Source organism: Mus caroli, unplaced genomic scaffold, assembly GCF_978045245.1.
Source record: "Mus caroli unplaced genomic scaffold, Mus_caroli_1 scaffold_8, whole genome shotgun sequence".
Lineage (NCBI taxonomy): Eukaryota > Metazoa > Chordata > Mammalia > Rodentia > Muridae > Mus > Mus caroli.
In genome coordinates, this window is record NW_028227263.1 from 91,949,693 (window position 1) to 91,968,408 (window position 18,716).

Sequence of the window (18,716 nt, forward strand, 5' to 3'; positions counted from 1 at the left end):
TCTATAAGTTATATTGTGGCCACCCTGAATAAAGCTACAAATATAGACCACAAATTGTCCTTCTGGAGAGAAAGGCAGGGAATAGCAGGATAAAGAAAACAAACAAACAAACAAACAAACACACACAAAAAGTGTTTCCTTCTCTCTTCTCTCTCTTTCTTAGTAAAAGGTGTGTTTGGTTGGGTTTCATGGCAGCATGTGCCCCTTACTCTTTCTTTTGATCCTTCCCACTACCTCAGACCTTAGTTAATTTTTACAAAATATATAAACATTACCTATGGAGCTTGCAATAACCATTCTTCATTTGATGACTGCAGCAAGAACCAAATTGTTCTCCTTTAGTATATATATTAATTGTTAATTAAATGTAAAGAACAATAAAAATATTACAGTCATGTAAAAAGTGTAAGTCCCACCATCATGAATTATACTACTTAAATACTCTGTGTTTGCATTGTCAAACAAAGAAGCTTTCAATATGAGATTTCAAAGTAGTCCTTGGGTTCTGTTATATAAAGACGGGCAGTATTTGATGTTCCATTAAGTTTTCATAAGGTAAAATACATTATGATCTTTGTAACAAATTGTTTTATTGAAGAAAAATAGGCCACTTTCAGCACTTTTTAGTTTTCAATACTTGACCATCATGTGACACAATCCAGATGAATACATAGCTTGGAGATGTGAGCATTTGCCAGTATAGTCACCTATGTAAAAAAACATGTTCATGACTCACCCTATCGCATGGTCCCAATTTTTATTTGCACCTCTGTGCTGTAGTTAGTGGTAATTATAATACCTGTGCTATAAAAATAAAGGATTCACTTATAGAAAATTCACAAATTTAATTTCAGTCCAGTTATATACCTTGTCCACCTAAAACAGCAAAAGTCTGTTCCACAAACCCAAAAACAAACAAAAAAATACAAAACCAAAACAAACAAAACCAAAACAACCCTGCCCCATACCTCAGCTGTATTGAGTTGGTAATTCAGTGTGTTTGTATGAAACAAAACTGTGAGTAAAACAGCAAGCTACGCTAATTAGCTGCTTAAGGACAAAAATAACGTCAGCCACTGGTATTTTCCACATTTAGATATTTGAAGAAATTTTTATCTAGATGAATGCCTGAACCATCTTCTTCTGTGCATGATCCAATCGACAGACACAGCCAGTGCTCATTAGGGCTCACAGGTCTGAGGCACTAGTTTATTGACATAGTTTATGTACATAAAAGAAAAGACAGAGTTCAAAAGTTTGCTAATTTACAAATGAGTACATTGTCTTAGATTCACACTTTAAGTTGAGTTGTTATTATATTATAATATTATAAAATAGAGAAATTTCATAATGTTGTGGAAGGACATATTAAATATGTTATTTCATTAGAAAACATGGGGAAGTCCTCAATAGCAATCGATGGGCTGTGTGTAAACTCCAAGTTGTATTTCTTTACTTAACATTGCAACAGAATCACACCATGTATTGTAAATATATTGGATAATAGTCTTTCCAGGTGGGAATGGTCAGTTCTCTTCATCATCTGAAGAATTAATTGAAGAATATTAATTCTTCAGATGATGTCTAGTGTAAAGTTGGTAGTTAAGAAAAATAGAACACTGGTAAGGAAAATAGTTTGAATATTTCAATCCCATTCTCAAAGGAAGGCAAGGGCTAAGAGAGACAAAACACACTAATTAAAGAAAAACCTCAAATCATATTGAAAGTAACCCTATCAAACTACTAAATGAACTTTTGTAATGCTCCTTAAAAGTGGTTAGAATAAAACCTCCTGCTCTTAGAGTGTCTCTTTCAAATATAAGTAGTAAATAGTATGACACACAACCTAGAGAAAACCTGTAGATACACAAGAATGCATATATTTTAGGAGGAAATTTTACCCTATTGATTAAAACCCATTTTATCATTCCAAGAGTTGAGAAAAGCAAACTGATTATATCACCACATTCTAGAACAGGAAGTCAAAGCCAAGACAAAACACAAAACTAGGAAACAAGGTTGCTTGAACTTGGAACTCCTTATCCAGTCATTCCTACATGGAGTCACAGATATTCACAACCAGCCATGCGAAGAACAAGTGACTAGCATCCTGCGGGATTCACAGGGATGAGGCAGGAAATCAATGCCCTAGATAAGAGTGGAAAGGTAATCTTAAATGAAAACTGAACTGCTACTTTTCAGTACTGTAGTGATGGTGAGTGGCTGAAACTCTCAGCCCTTGGAAAATAGAGGCAGGATGATAAAGAGCTTAAGGTCATACTCCACTTTGTATTAATTTTGAGCCGAACTTGACAAACACACACATATATATTTTTTTTACTTCAAAAAAGTTTTGCTTCAAAAGAAAAAGAAATAGAAAAGTATAGATGTATTATTCTACTAAGAGAATTTAATACTATATGAAACAGGGGGTGGAGTGATATGTAACTGGAGATGTGGTGAGTACAGATTTTTGTCTCCTGATCATATATTTTATCTTGGTCAGTTCACCGAAAAAAAAAAATCTATGAATTCTTTCTCTCTCCTTTTTTATTTTAATGTGACTACAGATTTATTAAAATGTACACAGGTGTTCTTTTCACATGTATTTCTGTGCACTAAGTGAGTTCTGGGTGCCCATAGAGGTTACAAGGAGCCATTGGATCCTTATGAACTGGAGTTAAGGAATGTTAGTTTTTCAATAGCTGAGTAGTATTCCATTGTAGAAATGAAACAATTTTCTGTATCCATTCTTTGGTTGAGGGGCATCTGGGATGTTTCCAGCTTCACCTATTCTTTTAAGAGTGAAAGTGATGACAAAACCCACAAAACTACTCTGCATGTAGAATTAATGCAGTGGTCTTCTCTGCCATCGGCTTTATCCAATTCTAGAGCTCAAAAAGCTTCTTTGAGTATACCACATACATGGCATTGGATTCTAGAAATTAAGTCCAACTGATTTCCTTTAACTTTTTTTATTATTCTGGGATATGTTCCCTAATGGTGTTAATTGGGGCATGGCAGATTAATATTATACAGCCAGTGGTTTTAATCTTTTTTTCTCCTGTGCTTTCAAAGTGTTTAACCAAGAGAAGTGGATGCACTCAGTGAGTGTGGACTTCCTGACTTCATCCGTTGGTCAGTTTTTATCTGCCAAGTGGTGTTTGAATATATTATCATTTTATGTCCATCTTTCTTGATTAGGAATTATGCTATAATTATGCCACAGTCTAGATCTTTTGATCAGTTATATTCTAATATAAAATCCTATCTTCAAAGCTAAAACATCATTGCTTTAAAAAAATTTATTCCATGTCATTTTGCCTTAATCAAATGTCCATTCTAAAGTATCTATGGACACCTTATATGTTAATATTTTAGAAATTTTCCCATTTTATATTTTATCATCTAACATCAGAAAAAGTAAAACTGGAACTTCAGACAGCTTGATTCACATCTTGAAACAACATTAGTGAATATGCACAAAGAATGTTTTAAAACTTAAAAGATGCTATGAAGGATATCTGTCATTCATTCTAAAAATGAAAAACCTTGTGTGTATATCATATTATTAAATCTAACTAATACACTCTGGTAACTAACTTATCATTAACTGAATTTACTGGTCATAAGTTATATCAAATGGTTATTAAGTTAATGTAATGAGCCAAGCAATAAATATCTAAAATAATGTATTCTGGCCTGCAAATTCCAACTTTGGAAGAAATGACACTAGATTGTCACTGTGGACCAAACCTTCATATGTTTGCAAATTTAAAATCACCAGGACTCATAGTTGATCATGTTCCAGTTGATGGTACCAACTAGATCTTATAGGTACTAGATATCCACACAAAGACCAAAAAAAATGTTGTAGCTGTATTTTAGCTAAAAACAGATCAATTTATATTGGGTAATTTTAGAGACGACAGTTAGATACGCATGAGTGAAGAAACCCATTTGATTAGATTATTGCTAAGGTTCATAGTCAGCCTGGAATCTTTTGGAAATTGTGTAGTCCACATTATAAAGTTACATAAAATTTTGTAAAATTTGCATGCTTTAGAAACGTGGTGATCCCATCAAGCCTGTACTCTAGAAACATGTCGATGCAAGAGAAACTTTGGATCCCATGCCTCCTGTTTACAGTAGCTTCTCTTCTCTCGCTGGAGTCCCATCGAAACTGGCTGATGGGTTTTCTGGGCCTTTTTTCTCCTCACACTCAGAACAAATAGGCATTTGTAATTTCTGCCAAACAATATAGAATAGACAATTAGAAGATTAAAACTAGGCATATTTAAGGTAAAAATACAAAATTGTAGCAGGACAGCAAAGGTCTATCAGTGTAAATAAATACCATCTAGACAGCAAGGAAAGTCACAAACTAAGTAAATATTCAGAATTTTACCAAATGTAAGTATTGTGTTTACAACTGGTACAATTCCTCAAAAGCTACCATGAGAAAACTTAGGTCAAATCATCAGATATAAATTCATTGAACTCTACTATTTTCTGAACATTGTTATTATATAATATTTTATCATTTATCAATATGTGAAGTCTGAATTAACCTTTTCGGGTGATTTTGGTGTTTATTTTTGTGGAGGGTGACTACTTTTTACACCTACTCCACTTCCCCAGTCATCTTTAATCTCTCTCATCTCATAAAAATTATGGACATGTTTTTAATTCTCTGTTTAATTTTCTTTCTTGGTTGGCATCATAGAGGGGGAGGAAGGGATCTGTTCTCTACCTTTGCAGAATTTCACATAGGCATATTAAAATCTTTACTGGCAAGCACAGCAGACAAGTGAATCTCAAGGGTCCTGGCTGAAGGAACTACACACACTCTTTTAGACAATATAAGGGCTTCCTCCATGTCTTTTAAAATTGCTTATTAGGCGTAGGTGCTTTCTATTAAGCTTGATGAGCTGATTTTGCTGTCTGGAACTCATGTGGTAGAAAGAGAATAGAATCTTTCTTAGTATCTGTTGACCTCCACATAAGAGCCATGGCATGCCCCTTTCCCCACCACCCCCAAACACACAGTAAATTAATGTTAAATAAAATAAACAAGAATTGCCATGCAGTCCAGAGGGTATAAGATCAACCTTCTGGATATAATGAAGATCAAGTAGATTAACGAGGGAATACCTGTGTTGTGAGCTCTGATTCTGCAGTGCTGTTACTTTGGGCACCCTCCTCATGCTTCACCAAACAGGAACTACCCTCCTGTAAAACAATTAAAAATAGGTCAAGTTAATTAAATTAAACAAAGAAAGGTAATGGAAGACTCTCTGTGGATTGTTCCCATTCAGAAGTTTGCACCAAGTCAATTCATAGTGTGGCCTTATCAGACATCAGTGGGAGGAGAGGCCCTTCATCCTATGAAAGCTCAATGCCCCAGTGTAGGGGAATGGATGGGGGAACACCTTCATAGAAGCAGGGGGACAGGGAATGGGATAGGGGTGTTTGGAGGGAAAACCAGGAAAGGGAATAGCATTTTAAATGTAAATAAAGAAAATATCTAATTAAAAAATTAAAAAAAAAAGCTCCAACAAAAACCTAAGGGCAAAATCCTCTCAATTGAATGGGTTTCCAGGAGCAAGGGCTGAGTCATTTGCATCTCAGAGGATGGCTTCTTTCTATCAGTGGCTAAGAATAGGCTCGATTCTATGGGGAAATATTCAAAAGAAGGAAAAGATTAAAGAAATATTGTATCTGTGATGTACTGGAACCCTAAGATTTAAATCAGTCATCAATAGTGAATGTGTCTTCAGGGACATCAATATCCTATGGCAGAGGCCTAGAGAGACTCTTCAGCAATTAAAAGTGCTTGCCACTCTTTAAGGGGACCAGAGATTAATTCCAAGCACCCACGTGAACTGACATTCACATATGACTTCTGCTCCTGGAGATTCAATGACCTTCCCTAGCCTCTGCGAACATGTTCACAGAACTAACTCTCTCTCTCTCTCTCTCTCTCTCTCGCTCTCGCTCTCGCTCTCCCTCTCTCTCTCTCTCACACACACACATACGTACAAATGTGCAAATAAAAATAAAAATGACTTGAAATATTTTATACAGAAAAGATTTTAAATTTGTGTATGTCTGTGTCTTGTGTCCAAGTAGGCCAAAAGAGGGCACTGGACTCCTTTGGACTGGAATGATTGATAGTTGTAAGCCATCTATGGAAGCTAGGGATCAAATCCAGGCACTTTGGAAAGCAGTGAGTGGTCCTAAGTTTTAAATATGTCTGGCAAAATACTTTGCCATATTTTAAAATTGTAAAATTTCTGTGGCTAAAATATCCCTCTATTTTATAAAGCAAGAAACCATATGTTCCCATTTATTCCTAAGTGATGTAAGAAGATAAAGAAGCTATTGACAATGAAAACAACTCCCCTAAGCATTCACTTTGTATTAAGCAGCATTAAGATTGATTTCCTCCTCCTTTTGCTTCCTCATATCTCTATTTACTTGCTCCTTCCTCTCCACACTTTTCTCCTATTATCAACAAATATTACAATAGAGTGAGTCACTGAGCAGGTGCACTGAGCAGACTTTGGGCGTGAACTTCACGGCCAGTCCCACAACAGCCAGAGGAAGCTCCACTCCCAGGTACTCTAACATGTCCAGGATCATAGGATCACAGGGTCCTAGGATACCAGGAGCTTGGTCACACCAGGATCTCAGGGTCCCAAAGGCAGCTTGACTCCCAGGAATTCTGACATACCCAGGATCGCAGGATCCCAGAATCCCAGAATCCCAGGATCCGAGAGACAGTTGGACTCTGAGGAGTCCTAACACAACCAGAATCACAGGAAGGACAGACTCCAGTCAGATATAGCTAGGGCAGGGATCACTAGAGATAATTAGATGGCAGGAGGCAAGCACAAGAACATGAGCAACAGAAACCAAGGTTACTTGGCATCATCAGAACCCAATTTTCCCACAATAGCAAGTCCTGGATACACCATCACACCAGAAAAACAAGATTCAGATCTAAAAATCACTTCTCTTTGTTAGAGACCATACCATGAGAAAGTAGGCCTTTCACAGCTTCCAATCCTAATAAGCCAAATGGCCTTGTGCTAAGGAGCCAGTCATCACCCCCTCCTCCCTATTCCCTTCCTGGCACCTGAGGCCATAAAAAGCTGAATTATAATCCCCTCTTCCTTATCTCTTCCTGACTCCCAAGACTTCTAAGAACCTGAGTTATGTGCTGAGCCCAGCCTGACACTCAAGGCTGTTAAGGAGGATTCTACATTCCGGAGATAGACTCAGAGTGCCTCCCGCCTGCAGTCTGAATTCGGCCTTCAGGTCCCCAGATACCCAGTTCTTTGTTATTAGTTAATTCCCCCTCAACCTCTCCCTATTTCCCTTGCTGTGTGCTTAAAACCTGGCATTTCAGCCTAATAAACTGAGACCTTGACAGGAACCTTTGTCTCTCCTTCTCTTTCCCTTCTACCCATTTCTCTTCCAGGTTTGCAGTCCCCCTCACACCCACGAATAACTGGGTCCTGCTGGACGGGACATCTCTTGACAATGATAGAGGACTTTAAGAAGGACAAAAATAACTCCCTTAAAGAAATACACTAGAACACAGGTAAGCAGCTAGAAGCCTTTAAAGAGAAAACACAAAAATTCCTTAAAGAATTACAGGAAAACACAAACACATGAAGGAAATGAACAAAACCATCCAAGAAATATAAATGGAAAATCAAACAATAAAGAAATCACAAAGGGAGACAACCCTGGAGTTAGAAAATCTAGGAAAGAGATCAGGAGTTGTAGATGAAACCATCACCAACAGAATACAAGAGATAGAAGAAAGAATCTTAGTGGCAGAAGATACCATAGAAAGCATTGACACAACTGTCAAAGAAAATAAAAAGGGCAAAAAGCACCTAACCCAAAACATCCAGGAAATCCAGGACTTAAAGAGAAGACCAAACCAAAGCATAATAGGTACAGAAGAGAGTGAAGATTCCCAACTTAAAAGGCCAGTAAATATCTTCAACAAAATTATACGAGAAAACTTCACTAACCTAAGGAAAGAGATAACCATGACCAACAAAAACCCTACAGAACTCCAAATAGACTGGACCAGAAAAGAAAATCTTTCCATCACATAATAATCAAAATGCCAAATGCACAATATAAGAAAAAATATTAAAAGCAGTAAGAGAAAAATGTCAAGTAACATATTAAGGAAGACCTATCAGAATTATACCAGACTGCTCACCAGAAATTAGGAAAGCTAGAAGATCCTGGACAGATGTCATACAGACCCTGAGAGAACATAAATGACAGCCCAGGTTACTTTACCGAGCATAACACTCAATTACCATAGTAGGGAAACCAAGATATTCCATGACAAAACCAAAATTTATACAATATCTTTCCACAAATCTAGCCCTACAAAGGACAATAGATGGAAAACACCATCACAAGGAAGGAAATTACATCCTAGGAAAAGCAAGAAAGTAATCTTTCAACAAATCAAAAGGAAGATAGCCACACAAACATAATTTCACCTCTAACAACAAAAATAACAGGAAGTGACAATCACTTTTCCTTAGTATCACTTAACCTCAATGGACTCAATTCCCCAATAAAAAGACATAGACTAACAGACTGTATACACAAACAGGACCCAGCAATTTGCTGCATACAGGAAACATACCTTAATGCCAAAGACAGATACTACCTCAGAGTAAAAGGCTGGGAAAAAATTTCCAAGCATATGGTCCTACAATATAAGCTGGAGTAACCATTCTAATATCGAATAAAATTGACTTTCAACCAAAAGTTACCAAAAAGATAAGGAAGTACACTTCATGCTGGTCAATGGATAAGTCTACCAAGATGAACTCTCAATTCTGAACATCTATGCTCCAAATGCAAGGACACCCACATTCATAAAAGAAACTTCACTAAAGCTCAAGGCACACATCACACCCCACACAATAATAGTCAGAGACTTCAACACCCTTCCCTTATCAATGGACAGATCATGGAAACAGAAACTAAACAAAGACACAGTGAAACTAACAGAAGTTATGAACCAAATGGATCTAACTGATATTTATAGTACATTTCATCCTAAAGCAAAAGAATATACCTTCTTCTCAGCACCTCATGGTACTTTCTCCAAAATTGACCATATAATTAGTCACAAAACAGACATCAACAGATACACGAAGATTGAAGTAATCTCATGTACCCCATCAGATTACCATGGACTAAGATTGGTCTTAAATTATAATAAAAACAACAGAAAATACACATACAAGTGGAAGCTGAACAATGATCTACTCAATGATAACTTGGTCAAGGAAGAAACAAAGAAAGAAATTAAAGACTTTTTAGAGTTTAATGAAAATGAAGACACATCATACCAAAACTTATGGCACAATGAAAGCAGTGATAAGAGGAAAATTCATAGCTCTAAGTGCCTCCAAAAAGAAACTGTAGAGAGTTTATTCTAGCAGCTTGTCAGCACATCTGAAAGCTCTAGAACAAAAAGAAGTAAATACACCCAAGAGGAGTAGACCGCAGGAAATAATCAAACTCAGGGCTGAAATCAACCAGTAGAAACAACAACAACAACAACAACAACAACAAAACTATACAAAGAATTAACAAAACCAGGAGCTAGTTCTTTGAGAAAATCAACAAGATAGATAAACCCTTAGCCAGATTAACTGAGGGCACAGAGACAGTATCCAAATTGATAAAATCGGAAATGAAAGCAAATATGGAAGACTGTGGAAATTAAAAAAATCATCTGATCCCACTACAAAAGTTTATACTCAACTAAATTGGAAAATTTGGATGAAACAGACATTTTTCTAGACACATACCAGGTGCCAAAGTTAAAACCGAATCAGATAATCCATCTAAATGCTCTCATAATCCCTAAACAATTAGAAGCAGTCATTCTTAGTCTCCCAGCCTAAAAAGCTCAGGACCAGATGGGTTTACTGCAGAGTTCTATTAGACCTATAAAGAAGACCTAATACCAATACTCTTCAAACTATTCCACAGAGTAGAAGCAGAAGGAACACTACTCAATTCATTTTATGAAGCCACAATTATGCTTATACTTAAATCACACAAAGACCAAAGAAAGAAAACTTCAGACCAATATCCCTTATGAGCATTAATGCAAAAATACTCAATAAAAGTCTTGCCAACTGAATTCAAGAACACATCAAAATGATCATTCACCATGATCAAATAGACTTCATCCCAGGGATGCAGGGATGGTTCAATATATGAAAATCCATCAACATAATCCACTATATAAACAAACTCAAAGAAAAAAAACATATGATAATTTCATTAGATTCTGAAAAAGCATTTGACAAAATTCAGCATCCCTTTATGTTAACAGTCCTGGAAATATCATGAATTCAAGGCCCATACCTAGGAATAGTAAAAGCAATATACAGCAAACTAGTAGCCAGTATCAAACTTAATGGAGAGAAACTTGAAGCAATTCCACAAAAATCAGGGACTAGACAAGGCTGCCCTCTCTCTTCCTATCTATTCACAATAGTACTTGATGTCCTAGCCAGAGCAATTAGACAAAAAAAGGAGGTCAAGGGGATACAAATTGGAAAGGAAGAAGTCAAAATAATACTTGTCCTGAGCTAATTTCTCGCCAGCAAGAACACACTCGGACAACCGGATTCTTCTGCAGCAAGCTTTATTGCTTTATTAGGAGGAAGACCCTGAACCCCGGAAAATGGTGCTGCTTATATATACCTTGGAGTGGCGTGTCAGCACCTGATTTGTTGCTTGCCCATTGCCTCATTGCTATGCCCCGGAATGGGCAGTGAGTTGGCACAAATTCACTCTTGCACCTGTGCACATTACTTGTTTACCAGTTAGGCACAGTGGAATTCGGCGCCATCTTGTAATGGCGATTGCTCACGGCTCTCCACAAATACTATTTGAAGATTATATGATATTATACTTAAGTGATTCCAAAAGTTCCACCAGAGAACTCCTAAACCTGATAAACAACTTCAGTGAACACCCTCACAGAAGCAGTGGGAAGGAGGATGGCTTAAGGGGTTTCTGGGAGAGGGGAAACTGGGAAACGGGATAACGTTTGAAATATGAATAAAAAGTATCCAATAAAAAATAGAAAAGAAAAAGATGGAGTAAGTCAGTGTTCCATGTGTAGATTCTTTGTAGTCTCTTCCATCTGTGAAACAGAGACTAAGAGTTTAATAACACATGGACAATGGACAGCTCTTGACATTCATTAATGCCTTTTCTTTTCTAGGAAACACATGTAAATAAACTATAGCACTTCAGAATGTTTTTACATGTATATGCAACACATCCATATTTTGTGTGATCCTCTAAGACAAAAGCTATGATCATTGATGGCCCATAGATCACAATCATAGAGTAGATTGTCAGTATCTAATTCCTACTAATAAGCAAATGGATAAAGTCACAGATCATGAAATACATGATCATCTAAAATGTTCACATGCCTGATTTGTCTGCATGACCAGATGTGGTCATGTTTTATAAGAGGCCCATTTTCTATTGAATATTTTTTATCAATATATGCCTAATAGAAAGGTGATATGGAATATCTGCAGAAATCATAGTATAACAGGTTTTGCTGTCTCATTTTTATCCAATATTATAGTATCATCTAACTGAAGCCATTTAAAAGATGAACAAATATGCCTGAAATCTGCATTAGGATTTCTCAAAGTGTTTAGCACAAAATATTGACAACAGATATACTAGTAGGGTCTAGTCAGATAAATGTGTTCTAAGATTCTTCTCACAGATGTGCCAATGTGTATACCTGGATCCTGGGCATGTTAATGGCTGGACCAGGGATCCTTAGCCATATTAAAATTGAAAAACCATTGCCACAGCCAGTGTTGATAAGAAGTTCATGAAATTAAGCCATTTACAAAAGGTGATCTGAAGACCAGCACTGTTAAGCCTCAGGTGTAGGTGTCCATTCCACATTCTCCCCTGTGCTATTCAGTGTAATCTGTGACCAACAGGAATGAAGCACACACCATCATGCACTAAGAAATTACATCTCTTCCCTCAACTTGTTTCTAGAATTCCAAGGATAAGCCAGAAGATCATTTCTCCTTTCAACATCCCAGTTTGCTAGACTGAGGCTGCCACACTTTCATAATGATTAACACATCTCTCAGGATATTCTGAGTTGAGACACCTACACTCAAGAATAGTTCCCACAGATCTTAAAGTGCATGTACACTCATTTGGTTAATTGGAAGAAGTCAGAAATGCTCCATTCTCAAATGTGGCTTGCAGAAAGAAGACCTGAAATCCTTGGTGCTTATGATAATTGTTACCCAGGCTCTGTGCTTGTCTGAGCAACTTACACTCACATTCTCTTGGAAGCTTAGCAATTACTAAGATTAATATAAGCATATTGGAGCCCTCACAGTCATTAATCACAGTCCTATAGCTATGTACATATATGCACAGTCATGCGTATATGAATGTTTATATTAAACTATAATATAATAAGTGACAAACTTAAATAAAATTTGTTACCAGTACTGTAAGAGCTTATATAGAAATTACTATTTTAATATATAACTAGAGCAATGGAAGAAACAGATAACTTTTTACTAGATGATATACCACAGAGACTACATATCTTCTAAAGCAATGCTCTTAAATTGTATTCCACAGGGCGCATGTCTATAGGACTGTCTGGGTTGAGATAACAGTCATCAGACCCATGTCAAAAAGTTTACAAAAATCCCCTCAGCTCTGTTCATTTGGGACACTCAAAATAGTTGTTCAAAATATGAATAAATTCCCTGGATAATTTTGTGATTATTTATATTTGAAAACCACGTTTAGTGAAATTCATCTGTATCATGAAATTAATTGGCCTATTTGGAATAAACATATCAATTGTACAGAATTCATCCATGGAATGCTGAACTAATGTTTTTGGAAAATCCTATGCAGCCATATTTTCTGGGTGAAATCATTCTGAAGTCATAGATTAGAATTCTGTTTTTGTTTTTTTTTTTTTACTCAGCAGGTTTTATTTATATATTAGTGCATACTTAAAAGGAAGAAGTTGGAAGGGATGAATTTGGGAAGGGGTGGAGAAAAGACAAGGAAGGGATAAAATGATGTGATATATTTTATGTAAAATATATAAAAATAAATTTTAATAAAAAAAGCAGCTAGAGACATAGGACAGCATTTAAGCACACTGGATGGTGTTGCAAAGAAAACAGGTTCCATTCCCAGAAACCACCTGGTAGCTAATTATCTCTTGTGTAATTCCAATGCCAAAGGATCTGATGCCCCTTCTGGCCTCTGCAGGTACTGCACACAGACATATGCAGGCAAAACACCCAAATACATAGCATAAAAATAAAGTTTAAATGGAGTTCTCTAAAGTGATGTCTTAGTCCTGAGACAGATAGCAGTCAGGGCTATGAAAGCAGTGTGGACTTCCTCTGCTCAGAGGCAAAACGAGCCTTATTCTGAGGTTAGACTAGCTCAGTATAAGCATTCATCTAAGAACTCCAACCTCAGTGCTGCTAGATCACTTTTCCCTGATGTTTTCTGTATTTGAATTCTCTGTCCTTTGTATGTGTGAGAATTGTGGCACTGATGTATCTTTTAAATCTACCTTTTTGATTGTTCTGATTTCAAACTTGAAAACTGATATTCATATTGTGCTACTAATTCTCCCATCTCATAACTGGTAATTTACCTAGCTTGCATTATTTCTGGGTCTATAGCTCTGACTGAGAATTCTCTACATTAGGAAGCACAGCATCTGGAAGGTTGAGGCACCAAGCCCCAATGTCTACTGCAGTAATATGAGAGACAATGGTCTCACTGGTCCCAGTGAAGATGGTACCAAGGAATGATATGCTTATAGGAATTGTCAAAGGAAAGGAACTTATAAAGGGTAGCAATAGTAGAAGGAGAGGGGGTAAATAGTAACATACACACACACACACACACACACACAGAGGATTTTTGACAGGTCAACCTTTTTTAAGAAAATGGTAAATCAAAATGATGCTTAGAACATAATCAACAAAACAACTTTTCTATTTCTCATATAAAACTGTAAATGCCCCCCTATATACTAACACTTGTCTTATCTCTCAGTTAACAAACATTTGATCCAAACTACATTCTTTAATGAGGGAATCTAAGTCCTTACTTTGTGGTTCCTTATTAATCTATGGGTGAGTATATTACCACTTTCTATTGTCTATTCTGTATCAATAGTACTCTAGTATATTTTCTGTTTGTGAAAAATTTTTCCCATCAGCAAAGATCTATCCATACTTCAGGCCAATGAAAGGGTGTTCATTCCTCCTAGACTCTGTGGAAGTTAACTGCACCTATTGACGTCTATTCCTGCTCAACTTTATATCCTAAATTATATGGTCTAGACATATAGTTCTATACACAAAGATTCAGTTGCAAGCATATTGAGAAATTATGTTTTTCCAAGTGCATGTTGGCAGCTAGAAGAACAAAAACATGTACCAATTTACTTGTTTTCCCTTCATTTTTATTTCCTGTAGATGTTAGCTTATTTCCTTCTGCCATGGATTATTTCATTTCTACTAATTTCTACTTGGACTAGATCCTATACCTGAATCCAGTTAACAAAAAATGTTCTTTAAACCTTCCATGACAGATATAAAAACCTTCATTCTGACAGACTTCAATGATTGATATTTTATTTTTTTATTGCACTTATTAAGAGGGTACCCTACAATTCAGGCTTCTATCTCTTCATTGTGTGAAGGTTGAGGATTTCCCTTTGTCTAGCATGTTGTTCAGTGATGGCACTTTGCTTTTTGTACGTGGTAAATATCACAAACTAGTTTTTTGCTCTTTTTCCTGTTTGGCTTTAACCTTTTGATTATCTATTGCCTGGTTGTAGGAATGTATGTAATGCTAAGCCTTCAGTTGCATAGCGGAATCTGGCTATAAAACCTAGAAGAACATTTACCTGCTGCTGTCTAGGCAACATCTGTGTCATCACACAGAAAGTTATCATGCTTAGAAAGTAGACATCACCCTCCCCAAGAACATTCCATGATGGCTTGAGCTATCATTGCCAAATGTTGTGTCCTTCTTTCCAAACCACTTTAGGTTATTCTTACATCTTGAGGACCACACACAGAGGGTCTCCTACTCTCTTCTTTTGTTGCTTGAACTTGAGAACTGTCATGATGTCCTGGAGAACTTGGTTGTGGCTAGAAAGAGATACAGAGAAAAAAGAAAAAAATACATATTAAAAAGAAGGGAAATAGGTTTTAACTCGTGGTGTTATATAACATATATTACATGTCACTATGTCACTCTTAAAATAAAATAGGCATTATTATATAAGAAATTGTTGTGGGAAATATTAAAAAAGAACTGCCAAGTTCCCATGCCCATCAAGCTACTCTGTCTGCCAACTTTCCAGGGGCGCTAGAACTTGCAAGTTCCATTTGGTGCCATGCCAGCCCCACACAATGACTGTCCACCCTGCGGTCAGCCGCCATAATACCAAGCAACTCAGTAAAAACAAAACTCTTGAAGCTTATAATTAACCAATCAGATTTATATATCAATAAATTATCAATTCACATGATTCCAATACAATAATATCAGAACCATTTGATAATGATAAAAGCTGCCCACCTAGATTAGACAAATTATCCCAATTATTCTATTCTTTATGACATTATAACTACCTGTGGCTACTTAAAGCCACGCTGGTTCAAGATCTTCTTCCTGTCCCTCTGCCTCCATCTTTGCTTCCCCCCTCCCTCCTCTGAATTGCTCTCTGCCTCTCTGCCTTTTAGCTCTGCCTCCCTTTCCCTTGACCAATCACAGGCTCCTGCTGCACTAATATTTTAATGTAATTTGACAGGGATAATCCTGCCACAAGACGTCTTTAAAATGTGTCTTAAAATTCTTATTTTTGAAATTAAGAAAAATAATATATATTAAATTTTTGCATTAGTGAGGCCGAATGGAACCTTTTCTATTGGTTATGTTTATTTCTTAAAGAATAACCTTTGTTTACAGAAAGAATCTTCAAAGACAGGAATCTTGTCCTTTCTGTTTTATATTAATCCTCAGTTTGTCTGAGATATAATGAGTACATGCTTCACTTTTTCAATAAGACAGAAAATATCTTGCAACTTTGCAGAGTGTTCCTCCAGGGTTTTGTGTATTCTGTTCCTTCACAAAACAAGCTGTTTACCTCTGGGTACCAAAATATCATTATAAAATTTATCTCATTAGGAACATTAAGAAAGTACAAAACAATCTGGCCAAAAGAAACACAACTATTATCCATAATTCACTATGGTAAGATCTGTGACTGTCCACTGGGGAATTGTAGGTCTGTGTGTTTTGCCTCAACTTATTTATAATGCTGCTCTAGGAAAGATAAGTATAAATTCATAAATGCTGTCTCTCAAGTCTGAAGTATTTATTGCAATGGGCCACATAGGAGAAATATATGAACATTCTAATTACTGAGATCTAAGAAATGCAAGAGTAGACCAGAATCTGGTCAGAGTACAAAAACCCAGCCAGGATTTTCAGCTATTCATCATGGTCTTCACATAGCAACTGCACTCCTTATTAACAAAGGATTCTCACAAAGATAGTGTCCGAAAAGATTATTACAAATCCTTAATATACATGGTAGTATGTATTTTGCAAGTGAGACCAATACGGCTTATGGAATATTAACAGAAATTTGGAAAACAAAAAACTCTAATTCATTTTACTGTTCCATTTTCATTAAGATGCTGGGCTTTTCCAGGACCAGATGGTTTAGTGGAGAATGCTATCAGACTTTTAAAGACAAAATACCAATACTCTTCAAACTATTCCACAAAATAGAAACAGAGGGACCACTACCCAATTCCCTCTATGAAGCCACAATTACGCTTATACTTAAACCATACAAAGACCAGACAAAGAAAGAGAACTTCAGAACAATCTCCCTTATGAACATTGATGCAAAAATATTCAATAAATACTCAATAAAATACTTGTCAACCAAATCTAAAACCATGTGAAAATGACCATTTACCACCATCAAGTAGGCTTCATCCTAGGGATTCAGGGATGGTTCAATATACAAAAATCCAACAACATAATCCACTACATAAACAAACTCAAAGAAAACAACCACATGATCATTTCATTAGATACTGAAAAAGTACTTGAAAAAATTCAGCATTGCTTCATGTTAAAAGTCTTGGAAAGATCAGGAATTCAAGGCCCCCATACCTAAACATAGTAAAAGCAATATAACACAAACCCTTAGCCAACATCAAACTAAATGGAGAGAAACTTGAAACAATCTCACTAAAATCAAGGACTAGACAAGGCTGCCTACTCTCTCATTATCTATTCAATATAGTACTCAAAGTTCTAGCTAGAGCAAGTAGACAACAAAAGGAGGTCAACGTATTACAAATTGGAAAGGAAGAAGTCAAAGTATGACTATTTGCAGATGATATGATCATATAGTTAAGTGACCCCAAAAATTCTACCAGAGAACTCCTAAAGTTGATAAACAACTTCAGCAATGTGGCTTGATAAAAAATTAATTCGAACAAATCAGTAGTCTTCCTCTACTCAAAGGATAAACAGGCTGAGATAGAAATTAGAGAAATTGCACCCTTCACAATAGTCATAAATAATATTACATACCTTGGTGTGACTCTAACCAAGCAAGTGAAATATCTGTATGACAAGAAATTAAAGTCTCTGAAGAAAAAAAATCAAAGATCTCAGAAGATGGAAAGATCTCTCATGGATGGGCAGGATTAATATAGTAAATATTATTTACTTGCCGAAAGCCATCTACAGAGTCAATGCCATCCCCATCAAAATTCCAAATCAATTCTTCATAGAGGTAGAAATAGCAATTTGCAAATTCACTTGGAATAAAAAAAAAAAAACCCAGGATAGCAAAATCTATTCTCAATAATAAAAGAACTTCTGTGGGAATCATCATCCCTGACCTCAAGCTTTATTACAGAGCATTAGCGATAAAACTGCATGGTACTGGTACAGAGACAGGTAGGAAGATCAATGGAGCAGAATTGAAGACCCAGAAATAAACTCACACACCTATGGTCACTTGATCTTTGACAACGGAGCTAAAACTTTCCAGTGGAAGAAAAGACAGCATTTTTTTTTCGTTCATTGTAATTAATTTATTTTTTATTAGATATTTTCTTTATTTACATTTATTTTATTTGCTTTCTTTCTTTTTTTCTTTTTTTGTTTGTTTTGGTTTTTTTTTTTTTTTTGAGAGGGGGTTTCTCTGTACAGCCCTGTAGACCAGGCTGGCCTCGAACTCAGAAATCTGCCTGCCTATGCCTCTGGAGTGCTGGGATTAAAGGCATGCACCACCACACCTGCTTTATTTACATTTCAAATGTTACCCCCCTTTCCTAGTTTCCCCTTTGAAAATTCCCTATCCCCTCCCCTCACCCTTGCTCCCCAACCCACCCACCCCCATTCCTGATTGGTGCTGGTTCAACTGGCTGGCAGCATGTAGAAAAATGCAAATCGACCTGTTCTTATCTCCTTGTACAAAACTAAAGTCAAAGTGGATCAAGGACCTCCACATACACCCAGATACACTGAAACTTATAGAGGAGAAAGTG

At 36.4% G+C, this 18,716-nt stretch overlaps 1 protein-coding gene across 4 annotated transcripts in view; it reads right to left on the reverse strand.

The window, feature by feature from the left end:
• Positions 1-592: 592 nt before the first annotated feature.
• Luzp2 (leucine zipper protein 2) overlaps positions 593-18,716 on the reverse strand; it is a 393,196-nt gene continuing 375,072 nt past the window's right edge. For all 4 annotated transcript variants that reach the window (XM_029479976.1, XM_021168299.3, XM_029479978.2 and 1 more), the window contains 3 exons: positions 15,189-15,281; positions 5,155-5,232; positions 593-4,248 (listed from right to left, as the gene is read on the reverse strand). In XM_029479976.1, coding sequence (XP_029335836.1) covers positions 4,144-4,248; positions 5,155-5,232; positions 15,189-15,281 — 276 coding nt within the window. In that variant the 3' untranslated portion in view covers positions 593-4,143. The remainder of the gene's footprint in view (positions 4,249-5,154; positions 5,233-15,188; positions 15,282-18,716) is intronic.